The 15,687-nt window shown below is 39.7% G+C and overlaps 1 protein-coding gene across 6 annotated transcripts in view; it reads right to left on the bottom strand.

The window, feature by feature from the left end:
• LOC149188853 (plasma membrane, autoregulation-binding site, misato segment II, myosin-like, tubulin/FtsZ protein) overlaps window positions 1–15,687 on the bottom strand; it is a 303,802-nt gene that overhangs the window by 90,119 nt on the left and 197,996 nt on the right. For all 6 annotated transcript variants that reach the window (XR_016255843.1, XR_016255844.1, XM_089411709.1 and 3 more), the window contains one exon: window positions 11,819–12,212. Coding sequence is in view for 4 of the 6 variants with exons in the window: in XM_089411709.1 (XP_089267835.1) it covers window positions 11,819–12,212 (394 nt within the window). In the remaining 2 variants the exon portion in view is untranslated. The remainder of the gene's footprint in view (window positions 1–11,818; window positions 12,213–15,687) is intronic.

The raw sequence follows: 15,687 nt of genomic DNA, 5'->3' as shown, positions 1-15,687 counted from the left end.
GTACATTTCCTATTGAGAGGCCAAATTATGCTTTTTCTTTTTTTTTAGCTACATCAACCTCTGGGCATAATCTCAGGCCCGACCGTGGGTGTGGGCAAGGGGAGGGGGAGGCTAACCCTATGTGGACCCAGTGGACACGTGGACCCGAATGGGAACAGAGGTGAATGGGGCTAAAATAAGTGTAAGGGAGTGATGTATATGGTATCGGGGAGCGGGACCATGCAACCAAAATCGAGATTTCCCATTTGGTGCCAACCCTAAAGCTAATGGCCTATAAAAGAGATCCCATGGGACTAGGATACAAGGCTAACCACAAATCGGGCAACGAAGGCAAGAGTATAGACCTAGCCCGCTCTTTCCGCTGAATTCCCCCACCAATCCATGCCCGAAAGTGCCCATGACAAGTACGGAAAATTACACAACTATAACAATGAAAAGCAATGTTCAATGAGGACGTGTCCCCCCCTGGAAATGCGTCCCAGTGCTTCCTTGCGCTCCGGGTACGTGCGGATGTATGCGGGACGATTCCCCACGTCCCCAAGAAACGGAAATGTGAGGAAACTCGAAGAGGGGTGTTTCCTCCCAAAAGAGTGTTGAAGAATCTAGGGCATTCATATTAAGGTGATTCTTCTTTAACATGATAACAATTTGTGCAGTATTTATACAATTTTTCTTAGCTTGATGTTTCATTCATTATTAGTATGTGTGTTTACTTCATCAAACTACTACCAAAAAAAAAAGAGATAAGAACACAAATATTTCGCTTTCTGCCAGGGCCAAAACCTCTCCCTCTTGGAGAGGAAAACCCACGCAAAATTCTTCTTATAGAGATTCCATTAACGAATACCAAGACCAACTTGACACAATCGACCTCTCCAAGACCAAGACATCAATCCTCTTCCTCGAACATTGCTGAGATCATCATGAGTGTTATGTCATTGAAACTCTCACTGAGATCTTTATTACTACTTCTAATAGTTTCTCCATAGTTGTTCCTTGAAGTTGCCACCTAGGTGATTTCTGCACCCTTCATCAAGAATATGGTTTTCAATAACCAGATCATGATTTGTGATGACACCTTACTGTAGCTTGGGACAATGTGTGAGATCATGATCCTTGTCAAGACTGTTCACCCTTGTCATCATGGTCATAGCTCCCTTCATTATCGTTGCTTACTGCTCCTTTTAGCATATCGAGACTGCATCTCTAAAATTGATTATCACTGCTCTTTATTATGCTTAGACTGCAGTAGACAGAGTCATCACCGAAATATTCTTCAACATAATTACATTGATGCTAACACTGAGCTAGCAACTTCAGGATTACTGTGATCTTCATTAGACCGAGACAATGAGGACAGTAAGGGCACAGAAACACTTATATATATGTCGAGATTAATAGCACACTTCATGCCAATGCTTTGACCTTATCCGTTGTCCTTTCTCCTTCATCCATCCGAGATCTACTAAGTATGAGATCTGAGATTCATCTAGACTACAACTACAGGTATGTCGAGATTGGGACCTAGTCCAGACCTTAGTTGGTGCTGCGTCTTCATCCGAAGTAGTTCATGAACCCGAGATCTGGCTATGACCGCACCTAATGCCCAACCGAAGTGCAGTCAAGCCCTAATATAAATTTCCTTCTTATTTGCAAATATGTGAGGTCTGTCTCTCCCCGCCTGTGTATACCTGTAGCCCAGACTCATACGAAATTTCAGAGAGAATAGCAAGGTTCTAATCTTCGTTGACTGTGGCTCCTTAACCCAATATTTGCCCGAAATTTCAGAGAGGAGAATGCGAGTTCCTTGCTTGCTATTTGCAGATACCCTAGCCCACTGTAATGTGGATCTTCTGCTCCTTCATCACCCAAAAGAATGCGAGATTTCTTGTCTTCTCTTTGCTGACCCTTCGTGGGTATTTATAGTGGTTTGTGCACTATAATTGAGTCGACGTTACCTTATGAACCGACATGACCATTGCTTCAAGCCGACATGACATGTATTTATTTAATTCATTTATTTGGAGCCGACGTGAGGAATTCTTCCTTGTTTTCGCTTGCATACTTCTTGGAGGATTTCGCTTGGTCTTTGGAGGGTTGCTACACAACTTGTAGGCTAGAATACATTGTACATAGGCTCTTAAAGAGCTCTTCAATACATGACATGACTCTTTGACAATTACATAAAAACCTAAAGACATCAAGAAGAAGTCTTTGACCTAATTTACACTTCTTGCTCATGAAACCCATGAGGCAAGATTTACAATAATAATTCATTACATCATTTACAAAGATCATGTCATTATGAAGACTGAACCTAGTTAGACTTTCTTCAACAAAGAGGAAACGTTTCCTACGGTTCCAAAAAAATTTGAGGTCAAATCATAAAAAAAAAGTCAAATCCCTAAAAAAATTATAAAATATTATAAATATACTATGAATCGACAGGGGGGAAGGCTTTTTTGGTTATTTCATGTTTGAAGTGTTGAAGTTTCTAAGTTTACTTAATTAGAAACCGTCGATGCACTTTATCTACTTTATTCCTACCTACTTGTTATTTTTCTTAACAAGTTATTTACAATGTAAATACTGAAAATAAACACTAGTGCATGCTCAACATATTACAAATCAACAACTAAAAGAAACAGAAACAAACACACCATATGACACCATTATTTGTGGACTAATGTCCCCGGAAAAACCCAATGTGGGAAAACCGCTGCAGCTGTCTGAGGGTTTTCTTATTAAGCAATATCAGAGTACAATCTCGGTGCCGAAACTAGCCTACCCAATAGAGGTATTCATAATGGTACTTGGTCATTCTCAATCTGAATAATTTCTCATTAAGATGAATCGAATTTGCAATCCATCTGTTATAGCATCATTTCAACCAACATTGTTTCCATACAGCAAGGCCTTGACTAACAGCTCTATCTCTCAAATAGATCAGAGCACACAATGTTGGCAAGACCAATGACTAATAGACATGCATCATCATTGTCTCTCTTAGGGTCATACCCACCCAGGGGTTCTCCGAGTATTCCCTACTAGGACTATTTCCCATCTTGGGTTCCCAACCCTAAAGAATATCGGTCCTCTTGCCCACTCTTGTCTTGGATGCCCTACCACATCCTCAAAAGACTGTCAGGTTCCAGATGATTACATAATCCTCCATTCTTTCTTCCAAACTGAAGACAAGAATGTCGTGTCTAACTCTCCCTCTTAATCGGGGACGAGTTCCAAGTTTCTCTTCACTCAGAAACTTCCTCGAGTTCCTTTGCTTATAGGAAATTCCCAGAGCTCCCTCTTACCCAAGGACTCTATCATCTGTGCTTTATAGGGTTTTCTAGTTGACTGACGATCCAAGAATTCGATGTCATCAATTTCTTCACATGTAGCCTGTAGGGTTCAGCCATCCATCACTTTCCTCCATCATGTCATTCCTTCATTCCCGGAAAGTATCCTCCTTGGCTTTACACCTGGGGTTTCCTTCATAGGCTTATTTGTTTTCACTTTTCTTCAACAGTGATTGCTCTGGATCACAAGGTACATAGTTGTGACATCCTTCACAACTCTCCTTTCCTTGACCCTGCACACATACCCAGACTTTTCCAACAGGTCAGACACCAAAAACACAATATATTACCATTTTGGTGATGGCCTTCTTCCAACGACATCTTCTCGTAGGTATCAATCATCCTACATACATGTTGACACATCTCCCAATGATATCTGTTGTCAAGGGTCCTCATCCTTTCAGACTTTCATCAGAGCCTTCACATCTTTTCAGGAGATTTCCTGGTCAAGTCTTCCTAATCTTCTAGATGTTGATTGCCTTCATCAAGGTTGCATACTTCACAATTTCTTCCATCCTCATATCTTTCATTCCCAGGAGCTCTCATAGTTCTTCAATGGTCATCAACTACCTCATACTACATTATGAGGACATATTATGTTGATTTCATCTAGTCTAACTTATGTCTTTTTGTATCCTTTCAGAGGAGGAGATATATTCTTGTTTTATCTGCAACCACATATCATGACATTACAATACCAAATGCAAATACAAATACAATCATACATACCTCATTTTCCTTCAGGTATTTTCCTGCAACTTCCTTGATTGAACATATCTTCAATCCCTTGGTCTGCTTCATTCTTCATGTCATCAAACCATCATCTCATGAGTTCCAAGAGTTGAAATTTCTGACGAGACATTTTCTGCATTCCCGGACTAGGAGATCCTCTGCTGAGATCTCTATCAGAGATCCTTCAAGATCTAGCATATCCCTATCTGGCAAATGTTTCCTTGGATGACTTCTTCCTTTCCTTCAATGTACAACGAGATTCCCAAGAGCTATGTTATTCATGATTCCATATGAGCACTTGCTTCCATAATGCTACGATGAATCTTCTTACTATGTTCATTTCTACAAGAACTTCTGATAGGATCCTTATGAGAGGGATACCATCTCATTCATACTGGAGATCTATTACTCCCTCTTTCCCATGATCCTTTCTTCAGCGTCCTCCATTTGTCAGGTAATATTTCCATCTTGTCAACCTTTCCTTTGCTTATCTGCACTTATTTGTATCCTATCAACTTGCCTTTCTCTATCTGACATAGAGACCACACACAGTTGATCGAAGTAACCTTCTTGTTTATGGACATCTGTTACCTTGCTTATCATTATCAATATCAATGATGATTATTTGTTCATCATTTTCTTAGATCTCTCAATTGAGATCTCATGAAGATGTTTCTTCATTCCTTGGCACCTACTGCACTTCATTTCTAAGAGTATATCCTTTCTTACTTCATAGAACCTTAAGAGTTCTCATGACTTCAAAGAAGACTTTTGAGGCACTGACTTCACTCCTTCATGAGGATTTTGTCAATCCTACTGCAAGAACTTTATCTATCCCATAGACCTTCTTGCACTGATGACGTCGATAAACCAAAACTTGATTATAGAATAAAAGATACTTACTTGATACGTGAAGACAAGATCTTCACCTTGATCCTGTTGGCTGTTGTTGAGGTAGATGCATTGATGCTTCCTCCAGATAGGATCCTTGCTGAAGCTCTTCTTTAAGTCCTTCAAGAATAATTGACTTGAACATCTGGTCCTTGCAGCATCAACTAGAGGTTGCTTGCTATGATGTAATAGGATAGTGCAACATCTGATTTGAGTCTTGTCCATGTGCTCTTGAATCAAAAGGGTATTAATCTGAGATAGTGACTATCACTGAGATGTTGTAGGTGCAGCTGTGGGAGGCATCTACTGTCATGTACCTTGAGAACTGTTGTCATTCAAAAGCCCTTACTATTGCAGACTTGTGGTTGTGAATTGTTTCCTTGATCTAAGGTCTGCCATCTTTGAACTTGCTTTGTTGCTTGAATCCTGATTCTTACATGTCTCTTTTCTACCCTTCTTTTGACTGCTGAACCTATTCGCTCTGATACCATGTTGAAGAATCTAGGGCATTCATATTAAGGTGATTCTTCTTTAACATGGTAACAATTTGTGAAGTATTTATACAATTTTTCTTAGCTTGATGTTTCATTCATTATTAGTATGTGTGTTTACTTCATCAAACTGCTACCAAAAACAAAAGAGACAAGAACACAAATATTTGGCTTTCCACCAGGGCCAAAACCTCTCCCTCATGGAGAGGAAAACCCACGCAAAATTCTTCTTACAGAGATTCCATTGACGAATACCAAGACCATGACCTTTGACACAATCTGCCTCTCCAAGACCAAGACATCAATCCTCTTCCTCGAACACTGCTAAGATCATCATGAGTGTTGTGTCATTGAAGCTCTCACTGAGATCTTTATTACTGCTTCTAACATTTTCTCCATAGTTGTTCCTTGAAGTTGCCACCGAGGTGATTTCTGCACCCTTCATCAAGAATATGATTTTCAATAACCAGATCATGATTTGTGATGACACCTTACTATAGCTTGGGACAATGTGTGAGATCATGATCCTTGTCGAGACTGTTCACCCTTGTCATCATGGTCACAACTCCCTTCATTATCGTTGCTTACTGCTCCTTTTAACATATCGAGACTGTAGCTCTAAAATTGATTATCATCGCTCTTTATTATGCTTAGACTGCAATAGACACAGTCATCACCAAAATATTGTTCAACATAATTACATCGATGCTGAGACTGAGATAGCAACTTCAGGATTACTGTGATCTTCATTAAACCAAGACAATGAGGACAGTGAGGGAACAGAAACACTTATATATATGCCGATATTAATAGCACAGACTTCATTCCAATGTTTTGACCTTATCCGTTGTCCTTTCTCCTTCATCCATCCGAGATCTACTAAGTATGGGATCTGAGATCCATCTAGACTGCAACTATAGGTATGCCGAGATTGGGACCTAGTCCAGAGTCCAGACCTTAGTTGGTGTTGCATCTTCATCCGAAGTAGTTCATGCACCTGAGATCTAGCGATGACTGCACCTAATGCCCAACCGAGGTGCAGTCAAGCCCTAATACGAATCTCCTTCTTGTTTGCGGATATGTGAGGTCTGTCTCTCCTCGACTGCGTATACTTGTAGCCCAGACTCATACGAAATTTCAAAGAGAATAGCAGCGTTTTGATCTTCCTTGACTGCGGCTCCTTCACCCAATATTTACCCGAAAGCTCAAAGAGGAGAATGCAAGTTCCTTGCTTGATGTTTGTGGATACCCTAGTCCACTGTAATGTGGATCTTTTGCTCCTTCATCACCCGAAAGAATGCAAGATTTCTTGTCTACTCTTTGTTGACCCTTCGTGGGTATTTATAGTGGTTTGTGCACTATAATTGAGACGAAATTACCTTATGAACCGACATGACCATTGCTTCAAGCCGACATGACATGTATTTATTTAATTCATTTATTTGGAGCCGACGTGAGGAATTCTTCTCTGTTTTCGCTTGCATACTTCTTGGAGGATTTCGCTTGGTCTTTGGAGGGCTGCTACACAACTTGTAGGCTAGAATACATTGTACGTAGGCTCTTAAAGAGCTCTTCAATACATGACATTACTCTTTGACAATTACATAAAAACCTAAAGACATCAAGAAGAAGTCTTTGACCTAATTTACACTTCTTGCTCATGAAACACATGAGGCAAGATTTACAATAATAATTCATTACATCATTTACAAAGATCATGTCATTATGAAGACTGAACCTAGTTACACTTTCTTCAACAAAGAGGAAACGTTTCCTATGGTTCCAAAAAATATTGAGGTCAAATCATAAAAAAAAAAGTCAAATCCCTAAAAAAATTATAAAATATTATAAATATACTATGAATCGACAAGGGGGAAGGCTTTTTTTGGTTATTTCATGTTTGAAGTGTTGAAGTTTCTAAGTTTACTTAGTTAGAAACCCTCGATGCACTTTATCTAATTTACTCCTACCTACTTGTTATTTTTCTTAACAAGCTATTTACAATGTAAATGCTGAAAATAAACACTAGTGCATGCTCAACATATTACAGATCAGCAACTAAAAGAAATAGAAACAAACACACCATATGACACCATTATTTTTGGACTAATGTCCCCGGAAAAACCCAATGTGGGAAAACCGGTGCAGCTGTCTGAGGGTTTTCTTATTAAGCAATATCAGAGTACAATCTCGGTGCCGAAACTAGCCTACCCAACAGAGAATTTCCTTGGCAGTAATACCTCTCAGTTTCTGACAAATCTCCTGGCTGAAACCCCGGATAATCCTTCCAGCAGCTACTCAACACCAATCTTCCCCAAAAACCCCAGCGTCAACCTCTCTCTGGACTGCGTCAGCCCTTCTCTGTCCCACGTTGGCCTTGCGTCACCCCGGATGGGTCTGCGTCAGCCTTAGGAGAACCTGCATCAGCCCTTTGGCCCTCTGCGTCAGCAACACTGCCCTCTCTGAGGCTCTGCGCAGCTCCCTGATGCCTCTGCGTGGCCCTGAGTGAGCCTTGGTTGGCTCTACATCACTCTCCCCGGCTATTGCGCTGCTCTCCCGGCACTATCTCTGCCTCTTTGTACTCAAATGCCCCTCAACTGCATCTCCCGATCACTAATTCTATCTCTCTTAGCAAACCCCGCTCTAGAGAATAGAATGACTAATCACTCTAGTGTGTTCTCCAAGTGACCCTCAAGCCTCCTCTTATACTTTTCCTATTGACATATCAACAATCGAGATTAAGTCCCTAATCAACGGCTAAGATTAGATCTGGCTTGATCCATGTCTTTTGGACCATTCTAACATAGATTCATATTAATACACATTAATATTTTATTTTCCCTAAGTTTAGACTTAGGAACTCCATTAAAAATATTAATTATTTTAATATCTCCTTATCTGTTTAGAATCTGCCCAAACCCTTTCTGGGTATTGGAGATCTCATGTGGCCCAACCTCTCCACCAAATTTTGTGGCTAGAGCACATCCGATGCTACCCCAAATCAACATGAAGGGACCAACAACATGATCAGATGTGTTGAAGCATGTAACTAGCTTCGGTCTTCATAATTGTACTTGTCAAAAGAAAAATGACTTATTAAAGCATGGGTTTCGTGCTTGGGTCAATATTTTCTAGGTCAAAGTCCCCATTGTGGACTTCTCGGATTTGTCTTGAGTCACTAGAGTCATTATCATTATTATTAGACCCTTCTTGGGCTTTTGTATCATGTAAACAGAATTATTTTTAAGTCAAAAAGGTAATTTGTCACCTCGACACCAAGTCGACTCTGCCCTCAACAAGTCGACCTGGATTAGGGCAATTCAACCTCGCAAGAAGCCTATATATTCAGCAGTTCGACTTCATTTGGTAGTATCATCAACAAGTTCAATCTCTAAGAAACAGTAGCTGGAAAAAGTGAGAAATTACAGGAGAAGGAGAGAAGCTGGGAAGAGGAAAATCGAGAATTTGGGCTACCTTTCTCTCACATGTGCGAAGATATTGAGCTGAAGCTAAGGCCGAAATTGTCTCTGTTGCAGGGTCGAAGTTTTGAAGCTAGGGGTCGAAAATCTATTGTTGGGGCCGAAATTCTGATCTGAAGCTGCACTTTGAAGAGTTATGGCTTGGAAGGCTGAGTAAACGACATCTAAAAGGAGGAAGGGTTGACTTGGTGGTTGGATGGGGTCTTTGTCTAGGTCTAAGAAGTCTGGAAGTGTCTCATCTTGAATTGAATTACTGAAGGAAGAGTTCTTGACTGGCTTTTCCCCTTATAGGGGTTTTACCCTGGCTATGCGTCTACATTTTGTGTCTCTTGTTCTTGTGATCTTCACACACACATAATTTGGTAATTGCTTAATGAAAGATAATCTAATAAAGAAGTGGACAACATAATTCAAAAGTAATTATCAAGAAAGAGGAATCAAACCCTAATATCTACTAGCATTGGTTTCTCACAAGATGTTGATCCAGAGAATGATGCACAAGTAGATATGGAGAGGGACTTGATGAGATATAAATGGGGTTGGTTGGTGTGCCACTTAGCATGTTTAAGAAGGCAAATGATTCTGATTCAGATGGTGACATGGTTAATCGTGGTGTATTCATGCAGGAGTTGGATGTAGAGACTAGCAGGGCATTACCTTCAGCAATTACGGTCATTTGTCATTTGATATGTTCTTATGTTATCTTCTTTTCTGTTTCAGACTTCAGTTGTAGACTTTAGTTTGTTTTGAATCTTGACTCTATAAAAATTTGAAACTTGATGTATCAGACTTGACTTTTATTTCAATATTCAATATTCACAGTTGGAATTTCAATATGGTTTAAACTTTTATTTTCATTGTACAATGTTTTAGTTACATGTATGATTGTATCATGCTTCTTGTTTTAAATTTGTTTTAGTTCTATGATTCATCAATTTATCCTTCATGATCTAAGTGTAATATAATGATAAAGATAGTTAAATTATAAAATTTCAATGATATATTTATATTTTTTTAGTAATTTACTATTTTTGTCGAGGGCCCTTGTGTTAAAGACCTCGACATCCCCCCACGTTTCCTAAAAATTGGTGGGGAGATTTTGCATATGCAACTCTTGCATTCCCCCGCTCCCCCATCCCCACGTCCGGGAAACTTGGTGGAACTATGATGAAAATCCATACCTTCAGGATCGGGAGGCCCACCTTCACACATACAATCATAACAATGGGCGAGGGACCACATCGCTGGCTCAGGTGGCGGAGATAATGGCACATCGAGCTATCTGGTGGCTGCAAGGGGTTGTTGGCTGTCGACTGAAGACCATCTAGGAGAAAAGATTATCCTATATACACTACACACAAGTGGTTGGTAACAAGCTGGAGGAATTTTTTCCAAATCCGGTGAGTACTTTGCAGAGAGGTAGAGATAGTGTCAGAGAGGCTACGCAAGGGCTGCGCAAAAGCCTTTAAGAGATAAATTGATTTGCAGATTCGAGAAGTCGTTTCAGAGATCTGAAGGGAAGAAAATTTTGCAGAAGTCAGGATAAGCGTTTCCAGAGTCAATGGCAAACTAAAGAGGCAGCTTAGTGTGAGATCTAGGTCGTACGGATTTGTGCCTGCGCAGAGGGTGACACATGGAAATACGTCAAGGGGTTTCAGAGGCCAGTCTTTAGTGTCGGATTGCTTGTGGGGTGAGAAAAATTCCTCACTAGATTTTTGTCAGTATTTTCTCTGCCAGATTACCAATTTTCAGCATCCAAATTGTACTCAAATAAATTCATTGGTGCTTAACAATATAAAACCCTAAGTTGCTGCACCGGTTTTCCCAAGTTGAGTTTTCTCAGGGACATTTGTCCAAAAATAACTGTGTCAAATTTATCTGTGTGCTAGAATACTTCTCAGTTTCCAATGCTACTATTTTCTGCAGTATTATTTGTGAAGGTTGCAATGTGATTTATTCAGTATTTGCCGTAGCAAATAAATTGTTAAATTAATTCACAATTAGAAGAATTAATTCCAGTTGCTGCAATGGGATTTCAGACTTGAAATTTTCACAATCATCATCCATAAAAGCATTCTCCAATTTCTCTAAAAGCAATACTCCATCCTCCACATTATCCTACCTTGAATTGTTGTCCCAAATCTTCAAGTTTTTATCCATCCTCATAGTAATGGGACAACAATCACAAGTTGTAATGAAATTATGAAATTATAAAAATTTTATTCATCTTTACCAAGTCAAATTATTGCCGAGTTTGTGTTGATTATTTCTGAGTTATGTAACACTAGTTGGAAAACATATGGCAAATGCCAGCCTTCTACCCCAAATTGGAAATAAATGATATGTTGTGACCCCAATTTCACTAGTTTACTAACATCAATCATAAGTATAATCTATTTAGTAAAAGTTATCCATAATTTTCCCCTAATACGCATGAAGAAACAGTCCTTTCTAGTGTTGTATCATGGCTTTATAGCCAGACTGAAACAAATAACGAGGTGACAACTGACTACCCGAATTGAAGAGTTCCCAAAAAAGAAGGCTGGCATAATTTTTGCCTCTAGGGTTTCCTCTGCTCTGCTCTTTAAGTAACTCATCAAAAGAAAGTTTCTATATGATGGAAAGCACTATTACTCTTTTTTCAGTATTTAACTATTCCAAACCTTGAACAGAAGCTATAACAGTAATAATTTAGGCATAGCCTTTGAAAAATGGCCAACAAGACATGTCAGCTATTCCTCTGGCTAAACTCTGGACTCTGGAGTCTAGATTTCTGCTCATGTCAGTTAGTTATTGCTAGTATCAAGTCAGCCACATCTATAAGCAACCCTTTCCTTATTTATCTGCAAGTTTGAGATTATTTATATACCTGCATGTGATCACACTCTTCAGCAAAGAAACGGAGCCTGTTACTTAGTTCCTCTGCTTGTGAAGACTCTGTAACAATTCCTCTTCCACTTCCATAATCATCAAAAGGTGTAATATCTTTCCACAAACCTTGAATCTCATACAAGCTCAAAGGATGAAATTGTACTTTGGAATAATCTGTCCAGTATTGAACTCCATTTTCCAAACATTCAATGTGTGCTCTGTCCTGTTGCTTTCTATTCTGAATTCCATTTAACTGTGTTGCAATGTTATTTTGATTGTTGGAACTCTCGGATCTACTTATATTCTGGTTTCTATCTTCTTCCTCTTCCAAACTCTGTAGAAATTCATTTTTTTCACAAGGCTGTGATATGTACTTTGCAACTGTCCCACCCCTACAAACAAACAAGGTACATAAATAAAGTGAGTTGCACAATAAAAAGAAAATGATGTTATGACATATAAAAGAGTGTAAGGATGACAAACAGAAAATGTTCCTGGCCATGGTTTATAACTTATCAAATATGAAATAGACAAATTCACTGATGGCTTTTGGAAATTATTTTGGTGTAAGATAACCAATGTCACAGACCAGATGCAAGATAGAAGTCTATCATTCAAACATTCTTAGAATAAAACAAGCAAAACCCACAAGAATAGACTGACACCAGTGTTTCTAACAGCTAAATAAGACTAATGAAGATGAAGCCAAAAGTACTGGCTAAAGGAGTCATTTGTTATAAAATGCTCAAATAGTTATAATGAACAAAACAACTATATATAGTTGAAGTTCAAATCCAGATTTGACCTCCTGTAATAAACTCTCTTGGTTCACCTGGTCCAATTTCAGAGAGGGATCTACCAGGGTTGAGGTAAAGCTGGATCAAATTTATGGTCTGCAAGACATCTCCTTTTCCGGGAATATGTGCCTAGTGGCCCTCCTTGTTCAAGCTGAATGTTTCTCATCTGGACTCTCCAGACTCTCATGCTTTGGTGCATACTGTTTGGAACATTGTACCCTGACCTGCGGGGAACAGAAGTTGCTTGCTGCGGTGGGAAACATCTATTATATAGTTGAAGTTCAAATCCAGCAGATTTGACTTCCTGTAAAAAACTCTCTTGGTTCACTTGGTCCAATTTCAGACAGGGTTCTACCAGGGTTGAGGCAAAGCTGGACCAATTTTTGGGTCTAAAATACATCTCCTTTTCCGTGAATATGTGCCAAGTGGCCCTCATTCGAGCTGAAGATTTTCGCATCTGAACTCTCCAGAATCCCATGCTTTGGTGCATAGAGTTTGCAACATTGTACCCAACTTGCGGGGAATCATAGTTGGCTGCTGTGGTGGGAGGCAGCTATTTGTTGCACCCTGAAGTTTATAAGAGGTCAGGGTAGGGTCACATGGTCTAGTGTAAATGCAGGAGAGAACTTTGGGAGGCCAAATTGAAGCTGGAGAAAGTTCACGCCCTTCTTGAGGAGGATTTGCATAACACCACTCTTAAAAAGATACATCTCATATAGAGACATTTGTGCAAAGGGGAGAGGAGTATATTGCCAAAGGGGCCTAGGTGCATGCGCAATTACAGTGGATTCAAGAGGGTGACAAAGGCTATATGTTTTTCTTTGATTTTCTAAAGAAGGTGGTAGCCAGCAAAGCTCTTGGTCTACACCAAGCTTATGGATGTCTTGAAGAGAACACGACCAAAATCAAAGGTGTTGAAGTTTCTAAGTTTACTTAGTTAGAAACCCTCCATGCACTTTATCTGATTTATTCCTACCTACTTGTTATTTTCCTTAACAAGTTATTTACAATGTAAATACTAAAAATAAACACTAGTGCATGCTCAACATATTACAGATCAGCAACTAAAAGAAACAAGAACAAACACACCATATGACACCATTATTTTTGGACTAATGTCCCCAGAAAAACCCAATGTGGGAAACCGGTGCAGCTATCTGAGGGTTTTCTTATTAAGCAATATCAGAGTACAATCTGGGTGCCGAAACTGGCCCTGCATCAGCCTATCTTGTCCTGCGTGACTGTGTCAGCCCTAGGAGGCCCTGCGTTAGCTCTCTGAGCCTCTAGGTCAGCAACGCTCAGAGAGCTGAGGTGAAGACAAAGCCCAAGCAAGAGTGAAAGAGCAATCACCAAAGACAGTTGTCAAGGACAAAAGGCTCAATGGGTTCCTCATCCCACTTCCCGACTAAAGACAAGCTCCGCGAAAAGTCTAACTATCACGGATGAAAGATGTCCCTTGATTTGACCTTGGAAGAACAAGAAGTGTTGGATTATGTGAAGGGTAAAATCCCTGAGCCTCCTTCAAATGCACCGGCTACTATGAAGACCAAGTACAATAAGGTTGAAGTCAAAGTGAAGAAGATTATCATAGATTCCATTGACAAGCGTCTGGTGGCCTACATTTCCAATTTGAATACCTCCAAAGAGATTTACGACAAGTTGGTCAGCATATTCAAGGTTAGTGATGCAAATCAAATTTTATTACTCATAATAAGTTGAACGATATTAAGAAGGGCAAGGACAAGGATATTCAATCCTACTTCTTAAGGATCACTGAGATCAAGAGTGATCTACTTTCGATTGGAGAGGTCATTCTTGACAGGGAACTTACTATCACTACCCTTGGAGGACTCCCACCCAATGTTGCAGGAAGCGGCCCCCCTCGCCGGTTCCAAGCCCCGAAGCATGTCCCGTGCGGATGCGTCTAGGAAGCTTCCTCAAAAGCGCGCTTCTGCCTGATTTTGCCGCTTCCTGGAATTTTCCAAAGCGTGGCTCCAAAGCGCGATTCCGAACCTCCAAAGCGCGCTTCAAACGGAGCTTCGGGCGTACGAAGCGTGGCGCTTCGGAGGGCGAATCGTACGCTTCCTGTACGGTTCCATTCCCGTGGGTCCACCTTGGGTTAGGGTGAGGAATGTGAAGGCAAAAAAAATATTAAAAAAATATAAATATAGCAGATGCTCCATCATGGTAATGTTAAATTCTTGAAGTAAAAGTGACATTCTCCTTTATTTTTCATTTTCATCCTTTTACTTAAATTTTAACATTACCATGAAATGACTCGGGATGTTTGAGAATGATTCCAGCCTCATTGGACTTCACATGGAGAAAATAAAATTTCATATCCTCTTCAAAATTCAGCAGACTTAACAATTTTCAGGAATTCAGGATCAATGGGATTGTGGCATTTCATTAGATTATATCAAGTATGAAGGTATGCAATTAGCATTTAATCAAGAGCACCAAGCCCTATATGTACCCTAGTGTTGGTGGTGTTAATTTTTGAACTCCTTTGTCACGCCCTTAGCAAAAAATTACCTTTCAATCAAGTCAAAATCATCGATCAAGCATGTTAAGCTTTTCTACCATATTTTAAGTCTTGAATTAGGTAGTTTGATCAAAATTGGGCAATGTTGACTAATATCCCTAGACAATCGAGGTAGAGGCAAAGGCTGGACAATCTAGATTCTAGATGGTTGATGCATCTAAATGGTTGATGCTTGAATAATTAATCATTAATGTACAATGGATGCTATATCTATCTTGATTTATGCAAAAATATGCATGTTTTCATGTCTTCTACAACTAATTTGGTATTTGGGATGTTTGTTGAGTATAAATGCAAAAAAATATAAAAATATATATATATATAGCAGATGCTTTGCTTCCGCATCCCCACTTCCAAAAAACGTCCCTGCTTCATCCCCGCTTCGTGCAACATTGCTCCCACCCGAGTGGTATATATTTAGAACCATTATTCTCAATAATGATCGAATTATAGGGTTTGAAGAATTGATGTCAAGATGCATTCAAGAAGAAACAAGAATGGTGGAGCAAGAAATGCCTTCTAATA

This window comes from Pinus tabuliformis, chromosome 3_1, assembly GCF_031772625.1.
Source record: "Pinus tabuliformis cultivar Carrire ecotype Pingquan chromosome 3_1, CPIR1, whole genome shotgun sequence".
Classification (NCBI taxonomy): domain Eukaryota; kingdom Viridiplantae; phylum Streptophyta; class Pinopsida; order Pinales; family Pinaceae; genus Pinus; species Pinus tabuliformis.
The sequence above is the reverse complement of the archived record's forward strand: the minus strand, read 5'-3'. Positions and strand labels throughout refer to the sequence as shown.